This window comes from Biomphalaria glabrata, chromosome 1 (genome assembly GCF_947242115.1).
Source record: "Biomphalaria glabrata chromosome 1, xgBioGlab47.1, whole genome shotgun sequence".
Lineage (NCBI taxonomy): Eukaryota > Metazoa > Mollusca > Gastropoda > Planorbidae > Biomphalaria > Biomphalaria glabrata.
This window is the reverse complement of record NC_074711.1, coordinates 78,247,185-78,272,240: the sequence shown is the minus strand read 5'-3', so window position 1 is coordinate 78,272,240 and position 25,056 is coordinate 78,247,185. Positions and strand designations below refer to the sequence as shown.

At 33.5% G+C, this 25,056-nt stretch overlaps 1 protein-coding gene across 20 annotated transcripts; it reads left to right on the top strand.

Annotated features, from left to right (window-relative positions):
• The first annotated feature begins 557 nt into the window (after positions 1–557).
• Positions 558–24,522, top strand: LOC106078167 (tropomyosin-2-like). Of its 20 annotated transcripts, none has more exons than XM_013238952.2 (9): positions 558–947; positions 2,534–2,659; positions 12,904–13,037; positions 14,832–14,949; positions 16,039–16,109; positions 18,119–18,194; positions 20,595–20,657; positions 20,939–21,008; positions 22,700–24,522. In XM_013238952.2, the coding sequence occupies exons 1-9, from the start codon at positions 834–836 to the stop codon at positions 22,780–22,782; spliced, it is 855 nt and encodes a 284-aa protein (XP_013094406.1). In that variant the 5' UTR covers positions 558–833; the 3' UTR covers positions 22,783–24,522. The 20 variants fall into 20 exon arrangements, with proteins under 20 accessions (XP_013094406.1, XP_013094405.1, XP_013094404.1 ...); XM_013238951.2 differs by lacking the exon at positions 18,119–18,194 and adding an exon at positions 18,281–18,356 and having other exon boundaries at positions 561–947; XM_013238950.2 differs by lacking the exon at positions 14,832–14,949 and adding an exon at positions 14,245–14,362 and having other exon boundaries at positions 564–947.
• The last annotated feature ends 534 nt before the right edge of the window (positions 24,523–25,056 follow it).

The following is a 25,056-nucleotide window of genomic DNA, read 5'->3' as shown; positions in this document are numbered from 1 at the left end:
GGTGCCTCTGTAGACAATGTGGATTACCGGATCTCGCCTGAGAGCTAGAGAATTTTATTCATTATTATTGTTTCAACAAGCTTGAATCTCAAATGTTGTAAGGCTACGCTCGACGGCGGGGTGAAACGAGCAAGTTAAGGCTTAGGATATTTTTTGTGTGCATGTTGTTTTTCATCGTTTTTCTCTGTAGGCGAAATCAAAGCGTTTTTACCTGAGTTAAAAAGTCAAGCTAGGCACTTCACTTTTCTCATAGCTCACCTCGTGCTTACTCCCCCTCCCCCCATTCAATAGACCCGGCTTCTAGAAAAGCAAAGAACAACTCACGCCAAACAAGGTGGTGCCCGTATCAGCATCCGAGCGCGTGCGAGGACGAGCTCATCCCGTAATACAGGGAGTCTAGCCTCAACACTTTGAAAAACTTTTTTTTTTCCTTTTCTTCTCCCCTCTCTCGTTATCATCCTTGGCTGTTCCACTACTTAAACTCACACCCCCCTCCCCACAGGTATTTTTTTGGAAGTTGTTCTGGAATTGGCATCTTGTCTTAAAACCTGCGAGAGCCTCAGTTTCGCTGATTTTCGTCCAAGAACGTGCGAGCCGGCGGTTTGTGTGTAGTGAGTGAGTGTGTAGGACCGACACGACTACTTCTTCACAGTTCTTCTCTCCTCATCATCAGCTTCCTCCGCTCCGCAGGGTCTTAGGGGTAGCTCCTTCAAGTCCAAGTCCGTTCTTCAGCGTCCAACATCGTCAGTTGCAGCTACAGCAACCGATAAGTTCATTCCTACTTATATTATTTTTTTCAACCCACTACAGCAGCAACCAAACAACCAGCAGCCATGGATGCCATCAAGAAGAAGATGTTGGCCATGAAAATGGAAAAAGAAAATGCCATCGACAGGGCAGAACAGATGGAACAAAAACTCCGCGATGTAGAGGAGACCAAAAATAAGGTATTGTCCAATTTATTCATTCAAAGTAACACCAAAAACATGAGAAATAAATGATGCATATGTATTCTAGTTCAATGAAACTTTTAATGTTGAAGTAGAAATTGTTCTATGAAACGATTTCTTTCATCGCAATGTAAGAAATCTATTGCTTTACATCTGCAAGTCTTGGCTGTAGGCCTACTTACATTATACATTGTAAACTAAAGACAGCCTTAAGACGTTTAGTAACTATACAATAAACGTATACATCTATATAACTATTTATATTTGCTTGCTAAGCAAAATAAGCTCAAATGTCTCTTAGGAAGGCTACCCTTATAGAACAAAGTTAGAACTAGGTGCCTACAGTCGTATGGTTTTGGTGATCGCTTCGAATAATTTAAACTATATAATTAATTGAGTGCATTATGTACTTATATATTAAATCTTTTGATATGCTACTTTTTAAAGTATACAGAGTGTCTATTTCAATAGTTCGCATTGTGCTTTTAATGTTCTTGTTTGTTTTTTCTCTAAATAATCTGGTTAGGACAGTACAAGTTTGATCAGTGAATGTTATACTCTGGCAATACAATTTTATTCATAAGCATATGTGTGCAGGTGTATTTATGAAAGAGAGAATATATATATCATAAGGTCCTTTATTGTGTCTTTAAAACCAAGAACTGGGTCTGTATTTAACTCATACGATATAACCAAGGAAAAATTTAAAAAAAAAAAGAAAAAAAAAGAAAAATATTATTAAAAGAGATTGTCTGTGGAGATTCTTTCTTTAAAAAAAAAATGCTTATCAGGCAATAAACTTTGGCATGTTTGTAAGCATGGCTGTTGTGTCTGTGACGTCATCGACCTGTAGTCAGACTTGGTAATGACTATAACATACACATTTGAATGTCATAACAGCGATTGGAGGCAGATGGCATGAGCTTTGCACGAAAACAAAAGACCTACATGATGAGGGGGGTACAACGAGAGTACAGAGGTGGGGGGTAGTAATACAAAGGAAAAGCATCAAAGCATAGAAATATTCTTTATAAGAAAACAATCTGTAGTTCCCAACCCGTTGTATTGTATTGACACAGCACATCAACACGCTAACACAACAAGAAGATATATATTTCACGAAAATGACAAATTTAATATGTAAATGAGGTAAGAGGATAAAACCTTCATGTATTTGACAGAGCCAAAAGACTTGCACAACAGTTCTATGCAGAATAGCGAGATTATCTTAGCACTATTCAAATATTTTTTTTTTATTTACAAGAAATGAGATTTAAAAAAAAAAAGAGAAAAAAATATTTCAAAGGCTGGAACTTTGCTCGGCTTACATCAATGCTAATAGGTTTAACTTCACTTAAGCGAAGAGCAACTTGCTCTTACCGTTGACTTTCCTTCTTGGTAATAACCGTATTATGCAATAATACCCCAAATAAAACACCAGAGGCTACATTTAAGTGTACACTTCAATACAGACCAAATCACCTTTCTTGAGGTTATTGTTTATATAACTTAACCTGTATTGAGGGAAATGATTCGTTGCATAATTTATTGTCTAACCACTAGTGTGTCCTATGTATTCACAGTTGGAAGAAGAATTCAACAACCTCCAGAAGAAATTCTCCAACCTTCAGAACGACTTCGACACTGCCAACGAGGGTTTGACAGAGGCCCAAACCAAGTTAGAGGCTTCAGAAAAACACGTTGCTGAGGTAGGCATTCATTGAAACGTTTGCCATGTGTGTGTGTGTGTTTTTGTTTAAATAATTTATTTATTTAAATTAAATATTTCATTAATTTAGCCATCTGGTCATATTATAAATCTAGGCGACATTTTGTTTTTTTAAAGTGACTTTAGTGACTAGAAGTTTGTTAAATTGGCTTCAAAATTATGAGGAGTTAATTTTTTTAAAAACGCAAGAGAATACACTAAGGAATTGTAAAGTTCCTGCCACAGAAATACGGTATATACCTTATACACGTGGATTACGCTTGCTTAACTGCTTTGGAGCTTGCTGTGGTTAACGCTTTTAAGATGCTTCTGTGGATAACAAAACGGTTTTGTATTGGTGAGTCAGTTGTAAAAGTACCATTTTAAATCTATTGTACAGGATGCTTATAAAATGCTTCTGGAAATGTGCTTCCATAGCAAAGTGTTCTTTTTGGTGTTGTGCTCGCTTTCTATTCCATGTGTAATGTGCTACCATTGTGCTCGCTGATGTGTTAACCCTTTCTATCCTATGGAAATGTGTGACTAAAAGAAATGTTGTCATAACTGTTTAAAAACTGCAATTGCTTCAAATGTTATGTCCCGTATGTCGCAAACTGAATAGGCGAGGCTGTTTTTTTACATGTATTTTTTTTTTGTCTTTTGCTAGATTATTCTTTACACTTCTTATCATTTATTTTCATGAGTTAACATTAAGTCTATATAGCCTTTGTTATGAGTTGATAACAATGCACAACATTCTCAATTAGAAATGTAGACTTTGCAATCTATGGTAGGCTTTTATTTACAAAATATGCGATATAAATCTTTTTTTTTTTTTTTTGGCATTAGCAGTCCTAATATAAATGTACAATTTTCTTAGTTGCTTGTTAAAAGACGACTGCCGAGTCCTGTGACATGTTAAAATAAAGACTTGTTACTTATAGTTGGCTACAATTCCAGCGAACGCTAGGCGGGCTAGAGCCATCCATTCGAAAGTGGAATTTATATATAGATCTAGATTCTAGAATGTCAGCGAACGCTTCAATGATCACCAAACATATAATCTAGCCTTCCAAACTGGTTTGTGTCTCGAGAGAGCGAGCTTCTAGAGAAAAAAAAAGCGAGGTGAATGTTTACATAAATAGTAACAAAAGAACAAACAGAGAAACATTTTTTTTAAGTGAATAAGGTATGAGCCTAATTACGCATGCCTAAAATAAAAAGCAAACATTTGAAGTACAGGATATATGCTTTCTGAACATGGCAGATACTGCCTTTTTGGATACATTAAAAAAAAAGAATTTTTCAACATAAAACCCACCCTTCTTAATGCGAAAGTTGTGCGTAGGCGTTTTTTTTTTAAAATATAAACATATATATTCTAGGAACCATCCTGGATTGATGTATAGATCTTGATTCTAAATATATTCTTATTATGCCAATGTGAGTAACAAAAAGTAGGGCACAAATATGTTTTCTGCAAACAATCGAGAGATAGAGAAAAAAATACACACATAGGCCTACACACAACTTCTACAAATGAGTATTACATTTGAAAAATGATACTGTTATGTAATTTTCAGCACATTTTAATTATGTAATAATAAAGTCGAATTCAAATTGACATCTGCAATTAAAAAAAAAAAAAAAACTCATTCACAACACTTTTTTTTTGCTACGAAAGCATTTTAAAAGAGAGGGGCGTGTCTTCATCGTAGGAAAAGCCCGAACTACTTTTACTATATGTTTATTTATAGACCATAACTGTTTTTCTTGACTTGTTTGAATAAAAAAAAAATATTTTAAATACTTTCATTTTTAAAATAACAAGGGAAAGGGAATTCTTAAACCTTGATTCAATTTCAAATAGTGGATTCTCTCAAGAATGAGTAAGTGTGTTTTATAACAGAAAAGAAAGTATAGCTAAAAAAAAAAAAAAAATCGCGAGGAGCGGTTAGTGACGTCATCACTGCCCTATTTGGAATGCAACGCGAGGAATCCGCCGCGCAAGTCGTTTATCAGGCTGTGCCAGGATTTGGCGTGCACCCCGCCGCAAAGAGGAAAAATAAGTTTCTATATTTATCTTCCGGTTGTTGTGATTATAGCCTCCCTTTCATCGACTTGGAAATATTTCCACGTGCAAAAATAGTTTGTAAACTTTTTGTGACTTTGTTATTTATTATAAATTTAGAAAAACAAAGTATATTAACGCCTTCATAGAACTTCCTCAATATTTGTGAGCCTAGTGTTATGGGCGATCGCGAATTCTTGGAAGCAGATGATGTTGAAAGTGTTCAATTGTCACAGGAGTCACAACTATCAGCTGTTAGTACAAATCTATCACAAGATCTATCGCAAGGATCAGCTGATCTTGACACAGCACTGGCTTCGTCAAAAAATAGGACTGTTGACAAAAAGAAAAAGAAGAAATCGAAACGCGATAAACGGTGTTCGTCTCAGGATAATGAAAAAGTGTGTGATGGTAACGAAGCAGGCGACTGTGATAACTCTGGCAGTATTAAAAGTTCCAAAAGATCTTCCAAAAGTTCGAAAGTCAAAAGTGAAAAAAGTGACACTAGTGAAAAAAAACATAGAAAACATTCTAGCAGGAGGCCGGATCCCGAGGGTGGAAACCCCGCTCAGCCCGACACAAACGGTATTATAGAGTATGAGCGGATCATTAACAGCACGGACCCATTGTTTTCGGACTTAGAGCTCGATCTCACAGACGATGCTAAGCAGGAGGCCAACAGACCTAGGCGCCCCCCTAGGCAAAGCAGGGCTGGACTATCAGGGGGCATCTTCATTCCATGTACCCAGCTAGGCATAAACTCGAACACTATGATCAAATTTGCTATCATTGGGACAGAGCTTCAGAACATTTTCCAGGTGTCTCAGAGGGTGGGTAGCCCACTTGTGTCGTCATGCCATCACACACGTTGTCCATTGTATGTTTTCATTCCTTGACCCCATTTAGATAAGCCTTCACATTAATCATTATCATTGTTCTTATTGTTTGACTTATTTCAATCTAACAAAATGTACAAGTTTTGTCTATCTTGATTAAAACACGGATTGGAATATATATTGTTTATACAATTTTAAGCTATTACTACAGGCATTGTTACTGTAAAACCTACTTATGTAAGTAATGTGCCTGAACAATAGGGTTATGTGTAAAAGTAATTCAGTTTATAAATAAGCTTTACGATATGTGTGTAGTAGATACAAGCGCTACACACTCGTGGCATAGTGCGCAGTAGGCTACTTCAAAGCGAGGCTTTGCTGCACTATTCTCCACCCCAGAATTACCTCAGCCTTACGTTTCCAGACTTTCGCACCCCGCCCTGGCTGCCTTTTTTTTTTTTTTGGTTGGCCTGTTTATATACGTGTCTGCAGACAAGACTCGAGCTGCCTGGCACCGAAACGCCCCCCTCCTCATCTCCTCTTAGAGTTCTCCTTGAAAGTGTGGCAACTAATTTACCTGTGTATCTTGAAACACACTCTTAACTCCTTCCCCTCCCCCCCCCCCCGTTTCGTTTTGCTCACATTAGCAAAGTAGGCTGGGAAGGTGTGAGCCTCCTGTCTGATTGTACACCCCCCACCACTTTTCTTCAAGGCGAAATAATGAGCAATATCTCTGTTTGCTATCTCTTCGTTGGAATTTTATTGCTAGAAATAATAGTAAGCACAGAAGCGTTAAGTTAAACGCATTTCTAAAAGAAACACTCCAATGTATTACTAGCCGATGCACTATTCCTGTTCCACTACCTTTCAAAGGCACACATTCGCTATTTTCTTTCCATTAAAAAAAAACAACACATTATTAATTTTGTTGCAGTAATAGACCTGCATTTTTAAGGCAACATTTAATTTTGTGTTCACACATTACGAGAGCGAGACTCAATTTAAATAACAAAATAAGTTCTTTATTAATTAAGACAGGGTTATGGTTAATTAATACAGGAATTCGACCTTTTACTTGCAACAACCAGGTTGTACATTGCGTAAATATTTCAAACAAATTTCTTGGACGCTTAATTAATTGCCTTTTAAAGATGATTTCTGCATTTGATTCTATTTAGCCTGAAAGATTTTGTTTAACTTTTGTTCCGAAGAGCTAAGTAAATAGCCAGAGATTTCTTCCACACACTCACATTGACACACACACACACACACACACACACACCTTTCATGAACTCACCATCCTCCTGCCAAGGAACCGGTTATCCCCAGTCTATCATTTTCAGAACATCTTACGTCTGCAAGGGAAGATGACTCACAGGTCGTGTGCCGAATTCTAGAAAACCTCAAGGCACCGATAGCTTAAACCGAAAGTATGCTCTGAACATTTTGACAGTTCTTCTTTCCAAATGTCTTTTTTTTTTTCCGACATTGACTTTTTGTTAAAACAAATGTCTTACCGCTACCATCGTGTGCAATCAATTAAGTGCAGGGGGAAGATTGGGGATTAAAAACAGTATCCTTTAAACAAAAAAATAAAGGTAGTCTACGGGTAGCTTGAAGTTAGGTGATTATTGTATTTTCTTAATCTTTCAAGTTTCATTCTGATATAGATTTATTTATTGTTGAAATGTAAAGCTCCTCTTAAATAAAGCTTGCTGATGAAATGACATGTGCAAAAATGTTAACACACACACACACACACAAAAGTCACAATAACATTGTTCACGAAAGAAACCAAAATGAAGCTAAGTGCTGATACAGTGAATGATACATATACATGCGATACAAAGCAGACGTTTAATGCTTAAGCTCTGGATCTTTCTTGCAGTCTGATACATTTTTCTGTGTCAACCTATTTACATGTTATATATGCCTTTTATGTATGTATATACGTATGCTCAGCTCTAATATACAAGACATTAACGTTGTCTTCGAGTGTAATAAGGAATAATATAGAATACAGTATTTCACGTTGTTACCTTGAACCAGATGTGACCTACATTTCGTAACCTTTGCCTGTCTCAGGTCCATTAGCGCTAAAAAATAAATGTATTGTAACGCATTTGAACAAGTTTTATTGAAACAAAAAGCTTGGTTGTTTTACACGTTTCACTCGTTGATATCAAAGATAGAAATGTATCCTATATTTGGGTAAAATGCACTATTATAGTGAAGTCAATAAAGGTATTAAGTGTTTTTTTCCTGTTTTTTTAACTTTCTTAATTAATTAAGAAACTATTAGCTAATTACTTTAGGCCCTAAACCTGAAGGTATGTGGTTAAATTATGATTGGTCTCATAAGGTATAGGTCTACTAGATTTCAGTGAATTCTTAAAGCTAAATAGAAATAGCATACTTTTCTGATTATATTGAGCCGTGAAATAATTGTTAAGATTATTTTTTTTAGCATGGTCCCAGTATGGATTTCTGCATCTTTGATAACTTTAAAATCTTCAAGAATAGTCTAGATATGCCCGTACACTCCCTTCCCATCCTCATGCATGTTCCATCCGTCCTTGTAAAGCCCATTTCATATATCTAAAGCCCGATTCTTTAAACTGTTTAATAACTATCAGGTCGAGCTTGTATCGTTTCGAATCAATGAATGTATATTTAGTTTACTAGTTTGTAGGTCAAAAGAATGTAAATGTAATACTTTATGTGAAATGCTAAACTGTTACAACAGGAGCGCTAATAATATAGGATCACACAAAAAAATACTTTTGTGACACTTAAAATTAAACTATTATATTTACAAAAAAAGTAGATCTATATCCCTCAGTGAATCGTCAACCGTTTCACTATTTTTTAAAAGTGTTTTAATGAAAAGAGTAAGCGTTTTTTACATTTATAATGTGTAAAAATCTAATTTTTTTTTGACATTCGTCAATTTGTCAATGTCATATTCCTTATATGGTAAACAGTATGTTTTCTGAGGGAGGTTTTTAAAGTCAGAGAACAGCCAGGTATTTAAGGCAAGACGGAAGGACATGGCATCACGTGACGTCTCGTATTGTCACATTAACAAACTGGCGTACAGATACTTAGTGACTCACAATTTGCAAATTACGGACGAATTGGGAGTGGATACTAATATATTATAGACAATTAGAAGTTTCGGATCTTAACAATTTCACACTGTGCAAGCGATTTTCAGAGTATTTTAGGAGAGAGTTGTTCTGTGTATTTTTCTATTTTGTTTCTCGGACTTAAATTTGGAGAAGTGTAATACGGTCTGAAAAGCCGGCCTGTGCTGTGTTCCTGTGTGTTGTTGAATAGTGATACATTTTTAGCTCTAGATTTCTCTCACAAGTTTTAAAAAATGGCCTTGCAAAATGCAGCTGCCGGTGCTCTCGGTGCTTTAAAGCAGAAAATGGGAGTATTAAAAACAGAAAACGATTGTCTTAGAGACGAAAATGAAGCACTAAAACGGGAATTGTCACGCAAAGATGACAATATCTGTCAGGTGGGTTAGGCCAGAGGCATACCACTAACTAATATAAATATAAGATCTAGATTAGATCACTAGAGTTTAGACTAGATATTGACATCATATTGTCTAGATCTAGATATCTAGAATAGTTACTATTAATGTAAAAGTCGGTTCTTTTGGAGTAACAGCGTTTAGATAGATCTAGAGTCAAGATGTCTACTAACAGTAACAGTAACACGACTCTCATGATCTAAAAGATCTTTGGGTCGCTGCAGAAAGAAAGTACATTGATCATAGATCTAGTAGGGTAGATTTGTGTGATCTAACAGTTTATCATCATAGTTAGATACGCAATGAAATGAATGAATAAGCAGAATATGCTGCTTTATGCATTAGAATAGATTTCATTGAATTACAAGCAAATCTAGATTATTCTAATTAAGTTACAAGCCAATTAAGCCAAGCTGTTTAGTTTTGTCTAAAAGTTTAGGAATTAGATCTAGATCTAGAGTAATCTAGACTAGATTTAGTTAGATCTAGAATCTAGATCTATCATCTACTTATAGTCATTATAGATCTAGAAGACTAGATAGATCTATATATATACTAGGTTGACCTTACAAGTATTGAAGCATATATCTAGTTAAGTTGATATGGCATAGCCATAGTCCTAGTCCTAGATTTAGAGTTTAGAGTCTTAGTCAGAATTGACAGAAAGTCAATGTAATTCTTAGACTATAGATCTTGATCTATATATTCTATACTCCAACTATTATTGACCTCATATCTAGATTAGACTGTCAAGAATAAGAATTGTGTAAGATCTAGATCACATATTCTAGATTCTAGAAAATTATTGTTATACTATATAAATCAGTCATCTTAGTATACTGCCTTATAAAGTAGAAAGAGATGATAGTCTCTATAGACCTGAGTATAGAATGGATGTTGATGTTGTAGATTAGATCTAGATTTATAAAGAATCTAAAGATTAAGATATATATAGAGCCTAGATTATTAGACTTAGATAACTAGATTATAGTTGTTTTATACAATCAATAAACAGCTTTCTTTTTGACTTGTATCTATTATTAACACAAGAGCTGTGTTAAATACAGAATGACAAATTACAAGTAATAGTCTAGGTCTGGATCAAGATTCTAGATCTAGTCAGTATAATTAAATTTATAGATGCATTGCTAATGTCATTGGATACGTGCATTGGATAGGGATATTTATTGGTATTCATACCAATATACGATATAAGCAGTCAAGGTGCAGCACTAATAGTTAAAATAAAGCCTTCTTTAGCATATTGATGTATCAGATGTCATGTCATTATACATTTAACGAGACACTAATCAGCTGCTGGCTCTAGACTTGTCTAAATTACCCAATATATAGGGCAATGTTACCTTCTATATAATAATACAGTGTTGACATTTTGATATTCTATCCCTCTCACTTAAATAAAAATATTGGGGAAATGAGCTTCAGTAGATCTATACATTTTCTGGCTGTACCAGGAAACTTAAATAATCAAATAAAAGTAAGCTATAAAGTATGTAGCCACTTCATTTTAGTCTAAGCACCTAAGGAAGCACACTTTACCCTTATAAAAATGGCATCCATTTAGATAAGCAGAATGCCTTTAGGATTATTAGCAATGGTCAAAGGATTGATAGGAATATTGTATAAATTTGTATTATTCTTCAAACAGTTGGCAGGAATAAAATGTTTTTTGTTTTTTTTTTATTGCCATACTAAAATAAACTGTCTAAAAAAATCCATAGAGAAATAAACTAAACTGTTGTTATGCTCATTTTTTAAGAAATAAAATTAATTTTGTGGAGAGAAAAAAAAGAGGGGGACAGAAAAATTGTTACATTGTTGTATTATCATTCTTCTTTAATGCTCTTCCCTTCTTTCTCTTAGTAGAATAGGGTACATTTTTTTTTAAAACTATCCTTGCACCTGTTATCATTGTACTTGATAAAGGGTGTCTAGTTTGCTGTACAATGAACTGAAATTTAATTTATGCTATTTTAAAATTTTTATAGGTTAAAATTCTCACTTTTTTTTCTATTTTCTACTAATGAAATACCTAACTACAAGAGATAATTAAATAATTTCAACAACATAAAAAAAAATCCTAAAACTTTTATAAATATAAAATCAATAAAAGAAATAAGCTAACTATGAGATATTTATTAAATATTTCAGGAAAAAAAGCTTGATATACTGGATGAACCTACTTTTGTTCCCAAAAAATATTGTGAAAATGACAAGATTGCAATATGTTTTAAATAGAGAGTATTTATTTCTTGATTGTAATTAAACATTTGTATTTGGTATTAGCTAAATAGTCAGCAGTCACTTTATCCTTTAATGCAAAAAACAAGAAAATGTATTAACTTGTACACCTACAAGTAATAACATTGATCCTTACCTACAAAGGATAACATTATAATTCTGTTACACCTATAACTACCTGGAAACCACCCTATCTCAAAGAAGCATGCAAATAACTGGCTGTAAGAATTCGCAGAAAGCCTGTGGTAACCATCATGTTCAATTTCTCCTAGGTTTCTTTATTGTATTGTATGGAAAAGTTGTTACAAAAAAAATATACCAAAAATTTTTTTTTTTTATCTCATCAGCCAAAAAAAATTAATAAAATAATTATAAACTACAACTGTACTTATTCTTTAACTGCACCTCTGAGCATCTGATTATAACATTGACCTGGGCTTCAGACTTCATATGAAAACTGACTGCTTAATTGAATAAAATGTTAAAACACAGAAAAATGTATATGCTATCTATCCACTAATAAAGCAAATATTGCCAGTTGGCATCCCAATAAACCTTTTGTTGCATCCATTTATAAACATTAAAATTCCCTATTTATCTAATGTAGGATGATTTTTTTTTTCATGTCAAAAGAATCATGAAATCTGAATCAGCATCAGACTATAATGCTTCCTGTGTGTAAAAAAGCTGTTGAAAACAGTCAATTTTCTTGTGTTTGAAGTCCTTCTAAGCATAATTTGCTCTTCAAACTTTTTGCAAGGCATAAGTGTTTCACAACCTGAAAATTCATTTTTTGGGTCTTAGATTTCATATGATGTCCATGTCACAAGTTTTACTATCACTGGCAAATTTTTAAGCCTAATAAAATGAGATAAGATGGGCTACATCACTTTTTTTAATGAGTATTCAATTAGGGAATATATTAATTGAAAAGTACATCAGGGTTTTGGTATTACAACTACTATGCAGATGAATTGAATTTTTTAAAGTGCTTAAATCATACCAATGTAGGTATTTTGCCATCATTCCAATTCATAAAACTGTTAGCAAAATGTTAATTTCATTGAAAATATCCATAATATTCACTTTTTTGTTTTGTCTTTTTTATTTAAAAAAAAATTATGCTATTTAGGTTAATACCTATTTGTTGTACAAATGAACCAACCATATGCAATTTTAAAATAAAGGAAAAAGAAATGACTCACAGGTTCTAAAGTGCAAATTTAATGAAAGCTCATGTACTTATAGTATTTTCATATTATTAAATTCATACTATTTTTGGTATTATTTAGCTTTTGACATTGGTTGTACAGTATTGTTAATTTAAAAAAAAAAAAAAATTTTATGTCTTAAGTAAACTTCTTATATTTTATGCAAAATATTTTTTAGATCATTTGTCTCTCAATTGCTATCAGTTATTCAGTGGTTTTTTTTTTATCTATCTAATTTTTCATAAATATGCAAATATAGTTTCTTAAGAGTTTAATATATAAATAAAATAATATTAACTTTATTTATCAATAATTTTACAGCTGGAAAGTGATACTGCTGGTTTGAATAGGCGTATCCAACTTTTAGAAGAGGACTTGGAAAGGTCTGAGGAACGTCTTCAGAGTGCCACAGAAAAATTAGAAGAAGCATCTAAAGCAGCAGATGAAAGTGAAAGGTGAGAACTGAGACACTCTCTACAAGTATATTCTAATCTTAGGCAGTATTAACAATTTCATGATTAGATTTTAGAACTTGTATATAATTCCATAGTTACAATATTTCCCAAAGCTTTGCTGTTTAGAGCTTCTGGAAGTTTTGTTTATTTACATACTAGTATGAAAGTTGTGCATGTTTAAAAACTTCTTTGGGTAACTGCAGGGGTTGCGAGAAACAGGTACTTAGCAGTGTTAAACCTGTGCTCAACATAAACAAATTTGCACTTTCCTTTTGACTAAATATGCATTTTGGCATTAAACTTAGCAAATTTTAATGAATGTTTTTTGTTATATAATTATTCAAATATCACTCAAGGTTCTTTTTTTTTTTTTTTAGAGCTGCTGGGGGTTGAGAGAAACAGCTGTTAATCCTGTGCTTAGCACACACACACACACAAAATTACTTAGTTGTCAAGTTAAGATTATTTGTATTTTTTTGATAATTTTTTTATTTTTTTTTTACTTATTGACAATATTTTTAAAATTGCTAATAACTACTACATTACTGGTTGTGAAAAGGGGTGCTAATTTTGTACTTTATTTCAAAATAAGTCAAGTCTTGCTTCATACTTCTTTTTTGTTTTACAGTTTCTGAAACTGCAAAAGTTTCTGGAATTAGTTAAGTTTAGACGCTAAAAAGAAAATTGTAACTTGGTTTATTTATATCAAATGCATGGTGTTCCTATGTGTTGGCATGCTTTGTTTCTTTCCTTGGGTTCAGGCAGCGTCGAACAGTAGAAAATAAATTAAATGCTGGGGATGAAAGATTGGAAGAAGCAGAAACACTACTCAGACAGGCCAGACAGGTAGCTAGTGAATCAGAAGCACGATACGATGAGGTAGGTTTTTGAATGGGGCAACTAGTTGTCAAAAGACAATGTCACAGGAAGCCTTTCAGTACATTTTGGATTTGTTTTCTTCGGGCATCCCTTTTTCCAAATATTTTGTACGGCCATCTGATCAAACCAAATATATTCCAACATAATAAATCAAAATCCAAAGTGAACTAAAGATAAGACTTGTCTTGACAAGACTAATTTTATTTCTTCTTATTTCAGACCTATCCAGTTTTTGCTGATTGGGCCATCATATTTTAACCACAATATTGTGAATTGAATTTTTTTTAAAGTTAGCAAATTGTTTATTTTTTGTCCTGAATATTATCAGAGGTCGCAAAGTGCTGGAAAGCAGGAGCTTAGCTGATGACGAGAGGTTGGATGGTCTAGAGGCTCAACTGAAAGAAGCCAAATACATTGCTGAAGATGCTGAGCGAAAATATGATGAGGTGATTGGCTTGCCATGCTAAGGCTGGCTTAAAGAACTGCAGCATGTTAGCAGTTATTGACAATCATTCTTTGACCAACAAGCCTTAAAATTTTGCAGATGAATAACCATTTTAACTTGTCTTGAATTATAACACCATCATGTTTTGGTTTGCAAAATATATCTAATGCTTTGTTATGATTGCTAAGCACAGACTTCTGCTTTATCTAAAGGAGCTTTTTGTAGTAAGGCTTATTGGCATTGCATTCTGCAGTTAAGCTCTAATTCTGTATCCTTTTGCGGCGCACATCATTTCACATATCTGCGGATCTGCACACTCTGTTTGTCTTGTAGTAATGTAGCAGCGGCTGAAATTTGTGCAGATAAGTTGCGCCCTTGCTGCATGGCTAGCAGCTGGCTATTTGTTTTAAAGGACAACTCCTAGCCATGATTAGTGTGTGTGTTATCACTTGCTTCCTTATTTTGTCTAGAGGGCGTAAGGTATTGGAAAACAGAAGTCAGGGAGATGAAGAAAAGCTCGACCTCCTTGAAAAGCAATTGGAAGAAGCCAAGTGGATAGCAGAAGATACTGATCGCAAATATGATGAGGTGACATTGAATAGATTCACTGTCCTGAAGCCAGTTTTTATTCCTAGTTCAGATCCCAGATACTTAATATTTTCAGTTTAAACCACCATAGATGACATGATTGACGATGTGCCATATTTCTTATCACATGAATTGAACAGTTACATTTTCCTGCACAGAATGTCAAATATTTCAAGTTCTTTTGATTGATCTTTTGCTGAGACTAGTTGTTTGGTTTTCATTTGTGCTCGGCATCTTACTTTTAAAATTCTTTTGGTTAGATGATGTGTTCCTGCACACTCTGGAACATTTCCATCTCTATTAAGTAGTAGAATATTACATTGTCTTAGTATTCCTCTTAGATGTCATCTTTCTTGTTTGTCTTGAGTTTATTTTGATGCATACAAGAAACTAAATCTATAAACAGATGGAAAAAAATGTTTGCCCTTAGTTAACATTTTCAATGTAAACTTTTGTAACCTGTTTTAATACCTAATAACTTGTTTTAATAGTAGATTATTTGTCATGTTTACCACATTGCTGACATTTGAATTGAGATCATGTCATATAATTGCAATAACCATTTGTTTGTTCTAGATGCACCTCTCTGCTAACCAGCTTACTGATAGCATCGTCATGTGACGATGTCAGCATGTTACTTTAGTTGTAATGATCAGTGAAAATAATGTGCATGATAATTAAGAGAATATATGTTAGAAAAATAAAAAGCAACACACCTATGTTATATTGTAGCATGAGTTTGAAAAAAAAAAGAGATGTAATTAAACACTTTTTTTTGGAATTTAATGAAAAAAGCATGAATAACATTCTAAGCATGAGTGAATCATAAAGAGCATGACATACAGGTTACTAAATTTACTATTAGAGAGTTGCAATTAGTTATTGCTAAACATTTTAAAGTCAAGTTATTTTTCATTGTAATTTTTTTATCAGACGCCCATTCTACACTTATTACTAGTTCTGCAACATTATTTGATCACATCCTACACACCATTACAATTGCAAACATAGACACATAAAATGTGGTTAGAAGTGGTGGAAACATTTAGATCAAGTTAGTTGACAGAGTATGGTGTGTTAATCCTACAGGCTGCTCGTAAGCTGGCTATCACTGAGGTGGATCTTGAGAGAGCTGAGGCCCGCTTGGAGGCCGCTGAGGCGTAAGTAGTGGGGCTGCTTTTATTGCTTTTCAATAATTTTGTGGAGTTTTTTTTCCCCATAAAAAATTGAACTTTGAAAAATATAAAGTTCGATTTCTTTAAAACTCCACAGAATTTATAGGGAGAGAGTGGTAAAATTCAATGGAATTCTCAAATTTATCATTAACTTGTCACATAAAGGGATATAACTACCACGCTCTCCTTAATCAGCTTGTTTTAGTGCAAAACAGCTGGTTTGTTTGGTTTGTTTCATCAGACAACAGCAATGTTTTAGTTTTCATCCGTTCTATTTTGGTCTTCAGCAAAATCTTTTTGCTGAGCAGGAAAAGGGAAAATTATTATCTCTTTTGCAAACCTATTAAGTTTCTAGAAAACAAGACAGGTTGCTGTTGGATTGATGATTGATATGTTACATAATGTTTAATGGGTGTAATCCATTTTGGAGTGTTGCATGTCTTCCCCAAAACGTCACTTAGGCTGCTCGCAAATTGGTGGTGTTAGAAAATGAATTAGAAAAGGCAGAGGAAAGAGCAGAAAATGCAGAAAGGTATGACGTAGCTTTTAATTAGAGGGTTTTTAGTTTGTTCAATTCATTTATTGAGGACATTATTGGTCATAATTATACAATTAAATAAAGCTTTAATAAATAGTACAAAGTTCGTCATAGCTGTGGTGTTAGTGGAGATGTATGTGAACCTTTTTTTTTTTTTTTATCTTTCTTTACATAAGTTGGATTTGAATTAGAGCATGTCCTAGTAAAATTATAACATGGACAACATTCACATTACTATTTCAATGAAACACATTCAAATAACCTGCTTGGTGTATACCAAGTAAAATGCATGGTTAAAAGTTTATATAGAATTTTGAATTGTTTGTATAATGTATGGGGAACAGTGGGTGGGTGTTTACACTGTAGCATGGGAATGTTAATGTTTTTGGTAATTAAACAAAGAGTGTCTTAGAACCTTTAACAATTTTTAACAAACTTTCATGTTTGAACTAATATAATAGTAAACTAGAAGATGTGTGACTATTACTCATGGCCTAAGCCATGAGGCATGTCCATTAACCGCATGTTTTGTGATTGCTGTTGAATTTTGCAGGAAAGTGAAAGCACTAGAGGCTGAAGTCCATGCTCTAACCAATAACCTTAGATCATTAGAGCGATGCGAGGAGAAGGTAAGAGTAGTTTAGACAAGACTCCTATCATCGCTGCATCCCTTGTTTAACACTCTCAGCTTTAAAGCATTGTAGCAAATCTGTGCATTTTTCAAAGTCTATTTAGCGCAGTATTTAAACTTGATTCAGTAGAAAATTAAATTCCAGCAACATTTTGCACAGATATGTGAATGCTTGAAGACTTTTATGAGACTGATGACTCTTTATATTGGTTACTTTACTTTTTTTTTTGTTTAAATTTCAATAAATTGTTGGATACATAAATATTTTTCATTTGTAAACTTTTAAAGTGACCAGATATTAGAGTCGTCAGTCAGCGATTGCTGGACAAAGCTGAATGTATCAAGCTTCACTGTGAGTTAAAAACCAAAAACTGCAGACTGCCCTGGCCCACTCACATTTAGACTTTGGTTGGACAGAGTTGGGTTGCAGTGCCCACTGTGTTGCCCATCTTTCTCTCCTCTGGTGGTTGTTCGCATGGTGATGTTGAATTGTGAGCCCGTTCTGCCTATTGTCATCCGATTAATATCAGACGTTACATTGTCTCTATTTGGATTATTTTGGTCACGTTTGCTCTAACTCCAAACAACAAACAAAAAAAAATCCAACTTTTGCAGCAGCTTTCAAACTTTCAATTTCTGATCTTTTAAAAAAAAAAAAAATAATTTGAATGTTGTGAAATTTTTTCATTTTTTGGAATACTAAAATTAACCTTCATAAAAGCTGCTGTAAATTAAAAGGCATGAAACAGTGCTGAATTAAGCTGGGAACTATTCTGTAAAATCAAGAGTAAATATGGTAGCTTTTTTGTTTTCTTCCCTTTCCAGCAAAGTTTGGGAGCTTGATGAGGAGCTACATATAGTGGGTAACAATATCAAAACCCTGTCCATCCAAAATGATCAGGTAAGCCGGGGCCTCTAAATGGGCCAGGCCTGCGGTTTTTTTCTGCCAGCATTCGTTCTATAATTTAACTTGCTCTGTTCTTGCAGGAAGATCATTGAATTGGAGGAAGAGTTGAAGGTTGTGGGCAACAATATGAAATCTTTGGAAATCAGTGAACAAGAGGTAGACTTGCAGAATTTAAGCTCGCTCCCTCCTGGAAACCTGCATGGTGTCCGTCAGTTCGTGCCGTCAGTCTTTATTTGAACTTGGCCCAAAAATTTAATATAAGCAAGGCTAAAAGCGTGTCCTGCATGCATCAGAGAGCCCAAAATATACCTTCACCCATCTTCAGGAAATGTTTTAAATCTATAGAAATTAGCAGAAATGTCAGAAAACATAGAACCTGTCAAGCTAAAAATGATATAAGCAAAGCCTGATACAGAATTTTCAAAGCAATTCAACCAGTATTCATTTTATTCATGGAACCTAGTGTCTGTTGATATGGGAGATTGAAAAATGAGTCATCAGATTCTTTACTCTGTACCTGTTAAAGCTACTTTTTTTTTTTTTTTTTGAGTGGGTGGTGCTATTAGGAAAAGTAATTTTGATGAGCTTGATACTTGACAGATTCTCAAACGCGCAGTAAACGTTTTTGGTACAAAAATCTAGAGCCTCATAATTATGTATAGAGTAGTTCGAGTGCCATAGTTCATCCCAATTGATCTAGCAAATGTATATGAAAATAGGAACATTTTCCTTCCACTTCCTCATCCCACTTCTTTATTTGAAACAAAAATGAAACCCAGATAATGCAAGAGTTGGCAGGATTAAACCAATGCAATGCTGGTTACTTTTTTTTTTGTTTTATTTTATTTTATTTTTTTATGTTTTTTTTTAAGCTTTTTTTTTTCTTTGTCTCATTTTTTTTTTCATCTTTCTCTTCATCTTTTTTAAAGCCCATTTGTGTGTTTCTTCAAAGTTGTATGAGGTCTGTTTTTATGCTAATTTTTTAAAATGGAAGTCTTAACACGTATACCAAAGAATTTCTAACTGTGGCAAAAATCTAATTTTTTTTTTTCCTCTTGTAAATTTTCTATTCAGTGCCTCCGCATTAGTTTAATCTATGCAGAAACCATAGTACAACAACTTTTGCAAATTTGTTGAACTCTCAGAATCTTGTAGTAAATGACTAACTTGAAATTGGGTTATTAATGAAGGCTCGTGATTTCAAATTCTAAATGATAGTCAAGAAATTCAATGCAGCAGTGCATGGTCTAAAAATATTTTGGGCCCTCCAAATAAACAAGCAAAAAAAATATAACCTGAAATATGTGAAGAGCCACTTATCAACTAACATGTGTGGAAACTGGCTGATTCCTGCATGAGTCTGTCAGCCTCTCTTTCATAAAATAGTACTTGAATGGATTATCATTTCTTTTCATTCCTAACACAGGTCCATCCACCCTTTTTTTTTTTAAATACCTTTTAGTTGAGCAGTAGCACATCAAACGTGTGTGTGTTTGTGTGATTAGAGTAGATTTTCAAATTAAAAAAATATATATTTCTTGTTCAGATTACATCCTCTCTTTAAACCAAATAATTTCTGTTTTATGTAAGTTCCAGCAAAGTATTAAACTAGTCTTCATACTTCAATCAGTTGAAAGTTATTTAATTGCTTGCTAGAAATTAACTGGCATGACCTGCGTTAGTCTATTATACAGATTTCATTTGTATCTATGAATCTTGGTGTTCATTCTCTTGGCCAGCTTCTCTGTGTAATGTAGCTATTGCCTTAATGCCATGATTGATTCACCAGCTGCATTAGGTAGAAAGAATGGAGATAATGTTTTAGGAAAAACAAACTGTATTTTCTTTGTATTCCTTCTCAAGCTGTTTCAAAAAGTGTTGTAAGAACTATTGTTGCCTGTGTGCTTGTAATTAACATATTTTTCTGGTGATCACTGGAATTGATGAGCTACTTCTCTGTGGGATCTTCACATATTTCTTTTAAGTCATTAAGTGCTTAATAAAACCACTTTTGACGATAAGTTGGGGGGGGGAAAGAGAGTGAGATGTAGTTAATTAAAGGGCATCTCCATATGTGATAAACTTTTTGTGACATTTTGCAATTCTTCACAATTACTGACCTATCTTTCATAAATGTTTACTTACAAAAATAAAAAAGATAATCTCTTTTGTTTAAAAGACAACCTCTTCCTGTTTTTTTTTCCCTTCTTCATTTCGGGCCTCATATCAACTAAACAAGTGGCTGCACTTGGGCTTATTGTTAAACAAATTCAAATGAAAGTATATCTAAATTACATTTAATAAAATTTAATTGTAATCATTCATTATTAGATCAAGATAGCAATTATTCAGAATTACACAATGCTACAATCTGTTTAATCAAATAATTCACAGGCTTCCCAGAGAGAGGATAGCTACGAGGAGACAATTCGGGACTTGACACAGAGGCTTAAGGATGTAAGTATAAGGCATGATTGTTCCTACGGTATTTTGTAGCTGTGTAAGCAAGTTTCAGCTGGCTGATGTCAATTTTGAAAGATGCTTGGTATAAATATCTTAAATTATTGTAGCTGTGGCAGGATATTTAGTTTGAAACATTTTTTAAAATGTTTAAGTTATTATTATTTTATGTTCACTAACTTGTTTCCTTGAATTTTCAGTTCATATTTTGTCCTCGAATATTTTATCTTAGGTTCAATTTTGGTCATATTCATTTATATGTAATCCTAATTATTCAGGCTGAAAACCGTGCCACTGAAGCTGAGCGCACTGTCTCTAAACTGCAGAAAGAGGTGGACAGATTGGAAGGTAGACTAATGGATCCTGATTGACTTTAGTTTTAGATTTCAGCTTGTCTGCCTGCTATACCAACATTGGAGCATGTGCATGCGTTTCTTATGATATTCACCTTTTTTAAAACAAGTTTTGCTTTTAAGAAAGAATTGATCATCCTGCTAGACCAATATAATGTATTGATTAGTATCATACAACTTATTTAACTGTAAATTTCCATGCTAACAGTCTAGAACTAAAGTTGTGTAACATTTATTAGACAAAATTATTGATATTGTATCTTTGTCTATTATAACAGAATACAAAAATGTTAACATATTTCTTCATCATTTGTCTTTTTCTATGGTTCAAAATTTTAAGACCCTTATTTATTGATTTCTGTATGCAAACTTTTTTCATACTTTTGTTCAATATAACAAGCTAAAGTGTGTGGTTTTCTTCTGTTGGAAGTAGAGTTGTTTATATTGTTCTTCAATTAAATGTTACACAACTATACCATTGCAGCCATGTTATAGAAATAATACTTGTACTCACATACTTGAGCTGGACGTCGAGATCAACAGCATTTGTCATGCTTGTATTCCTTATTCAATAAAAACACTAACCCATTTTTTACAGACAACAAGGCCACCTGGAAGAAATGGAAAATATGCTGTATTTTTTTTTTTCTCCTAAGGAGGGTTAGCACAGTAATTTAAAAAAAAAAATGAAAACATGCATTATTCCATTCTGTATACCTGTACTGGGAATAATTTTGTTTATTTATATTTAAATAACTGTGCTAATCCTATGTGGTTAACTTTTTTTTTTTCTTGCTTCTGTTACCAAATGGCCAATTGTACTGCATGGCTTTTATCTGCCCACTAAAACTTATTAAACGCATGTGTTCCATACATTAATTCAGGCAGAATGCAGAGCAGAATTTGCTGAAAGAGAAGTGATATCCCTACAAAAAAGTAAAGAAAGAATGGAAGGTACATTTGTTCCCCATTCAAATAAGAAAATAAATACACTGTTGATTCAATGGAAAATTTATTTAGAATCTTTTTAAAAGGCTTAAATATTCTAAAAAAAACAACACTTTTAATATTAAAACCAAACTCTAAGGTACCATACATATTACATAGTTAATATTTCTTAAATACTCCTTACTAGAAAAAGTAAGCTAAAGCTAAATACAATGGAAGCTTGTTTAATCATCCTAAATATAACTGGCTAGGGTTTTTAACACATTTTTATTCAAGTAGTCAGCACTTCATATATATTTTTTTCTTACTCTTTTTTTTATTTTACATAGTAGACATTGTTCATCTTTTAATTAAAGTACTGATAGTCTAAATCCTTAAGGTTTTAATTTTATAAATGAAAATAGCAAAAGACTACCGTAATATGACGTGTTGCATTTTTTTGACATGTACTAACGCATGTGTTGTGGCATGGTTTGCTGTGTTTGCAGATGAATTAGAACAGTCACGTGAGCAGAATGCTGCGTTGCGAATGGAAATGGATCAGTGCATCAATGATCTGGAAAATCTTTAGTGTTCATAACAGGTGGACTTTACTAACCTTTTTTTGTTCTTGTTTTAATCAAATCTTTTCTAAAAATGAGATTTACATGAAATTAAGTTGTTATAACTTAATTTAGATTTAAGTATAGCAGGTTAAAAAGTGCTTTGTTTTTACAACACTTTGTTCACATTTTTCAGATGAGCTGCTGGCAGAGAAAGAGAGGTACAAGTCAATTTCGGATGAGCTGGATTCCACGTTTGCCGAGCTGGCTGGCTACTGAGCCTCCTATCGCCTTATTGACAACGTTGATAAAAGAGCTTCCTCATCATTTCACTCATTGTCGCAGTTTATTAAATGTATTGTGATAGGCTCGGTCTGTTGCCAGAGTTTCAAAAGGCATTTAGGCAACGTTGTCCACTTTCTCGATAGCTTGTTAACAACTCTTTTTTTCTGCCCATTTTTTTGGAATTGTAAGCCAAGTAATCTAGTAATTTTTTACCAAATACTTGAAGAAATTTGTGTGTGTGTATGATGAGGAAATATGTGGTTAACCGAATTCTATCAGGAAGACCAAACAGACATTGTATAAATTGTTTCTTGCTTGCACCTTTCATATTTGTACAAAGAACGTTACTGCTCTAAAAAACAAAAAATTTCTATTTGGCTAAAACATGCTGCTGATATTTCTAAGAAATCTTTTCTCAGTAATCACCTGGCACAGGGAGACGAATGACCGGGCTTTGTCATTGATTTAATTCTAAGCACTCAGAAAGATAAGAGCTGTCCAACTTGTACTCTTATCTGATATATAAATTGCTCCCTGTCCTGTTTAAAGATTTCCAACACCATGTTTTAGCCACGCCACCATTTTTTTAAAAACTCATGGGGGTTGAATATTTTTAGCAATTATATATATATTCATTGTCAAAATGAACAACATTTTAGTAATTTCACCTCTTCTTGGGTGATCTTAACGATGCTGGAATCTTGCAATGAGAACCCCTGGGTCAGAATGTTGGTGATTTTACCAGGCAATTTGCTCCACATGGATCTATGACTTGTAACAACTTCAACATGCCAGTCTGTCAACACACGTCCGAGCCCCCTCTCAGAAAGTAACACCAAGTAGTAGGGGACAGCCAGTCACACTAAGTTACCACCTTGCACATTGCCAACTGTTAAACCAACCTCCTAGCTGATCTATGTTAGGCAAACCTGGTAGAATACATCAAACCCTGACTAGTTTCACCACCTCATCACTACTCATACTTAAAACAGCTTATTTTCGCAGTGGCTAGAAAAAAAATATACACCCAATGCAATGTTCACTTGGATTTTTTTTAAAACAATAAATTGAACTATACAATTTCTATAATTATATTACTATTTTGTACATTTGAGAACTTTGTTTATTTTTTTTTTTTTTGAGCGAATCCAGGTATAACATTATCTTATCTTGCTAACTGATGGTAGCTATAGTTCAGTATGCCTTGATAAAAAAATTTCTGTGAACATAAGAACCTCACAATAAAAAGGCCCATGAATACTGTGTATTTATTTCTATTTTTACAAAATTCGTGCTGTGTATTTATTTTTTTTTCAATTTTTTTTATTTATACAATTAAAGATGCTTCTCTGCTTCTCTCCATCTGGTCTGTTGGAATAAATGTTACACATAAGCTGGTCTTAATCCAGTCTTGCCCTAAAGCATAATTTCAGACAATAGAAATTTGATGTATCTTCCTGACCTTTCAATTAAAAGTTTTGTTTCGCTCATGGATGATGTCATTTATTTATAAATATAATTGATTGTCCTTCATTTAATTGATGTTCTAATGAGAGATCTTAAAAGAAACTTAAAAAAAACAAACAACAAAGGTCTTACACCAACTGAAATTGTGTACTTGCTTAATAATATTTATGTGTATCTCTTACACCTAGTTCATAGCCATGGCTTAAACCAAAAAAAAAAAGAACAATTTTCTGGGGCTTCATTAAAATTTTCATAATTTTTTCCAAATTTTGTTTTATTCTTATTTTATCTTTTATTTTGCTGAACTGCAGTATATTGAATAAGAGTACACTCGGGCAACTTTTTTTTTTAATAAGAAAAGTAAACCATGGCAAATAATTTTAGTTAGTAAATCTAGTTTGAGGGGCAAAAAAAAATTTCTCCAGTTCATGCAAATAGATTTCTTAATTTTACATGGTAATTATTAGCAAAAATGTATGGGAGTTTATTTCATATCATGTACATATGACCAGACTATCCGGCCATCAAAATTTGGCATTTCATCACTACAAGAGGTTAATTTTAATTGTATACCACAACTGTGAAAGGCCAGTAATTGGCTTCCTAAAAACTTAAGGGGAGCTTGACAAAAGAAGTTAGGGAGTTGCTTATAGTGGGTCAACATGAGATAGGCAGAGTTGATGACTCCCAAGACTGAGGCTCCTCAAGATGCAGAACCCATTGTGCCAGTATTTCAGGCTAGGAAGTTAGGACCAAAAAAAAAATCAGTAGCAATAGGTCTAACAAGTACTAGTTGCACAA

Bases quoted from the DNA above. Each gene is read 5' to 3' on its own strand.
- LOC106078167 (XM_056016880.1), top strand. From the start codon at position 4,909: ATGGGCGATCGCGAATTCTTGGAAGCAGATGATGTTGAAAGTGTTCAA. The intron at 5,560-12,903 runs GTGGGTAGCCCA...ATAATTTTACAG, and splicing joins TTTTCCAGGTGTCTCAGAGG to CTGGAAAGTGATACTGCTGG. The intron at 14,950-16,038 runs GTGACATTGAAT...TTAATCCTACAG, and splicing joins CTGATCGCAAATATGATGAG to GCTGCTCGTAAGCTGGCTAT.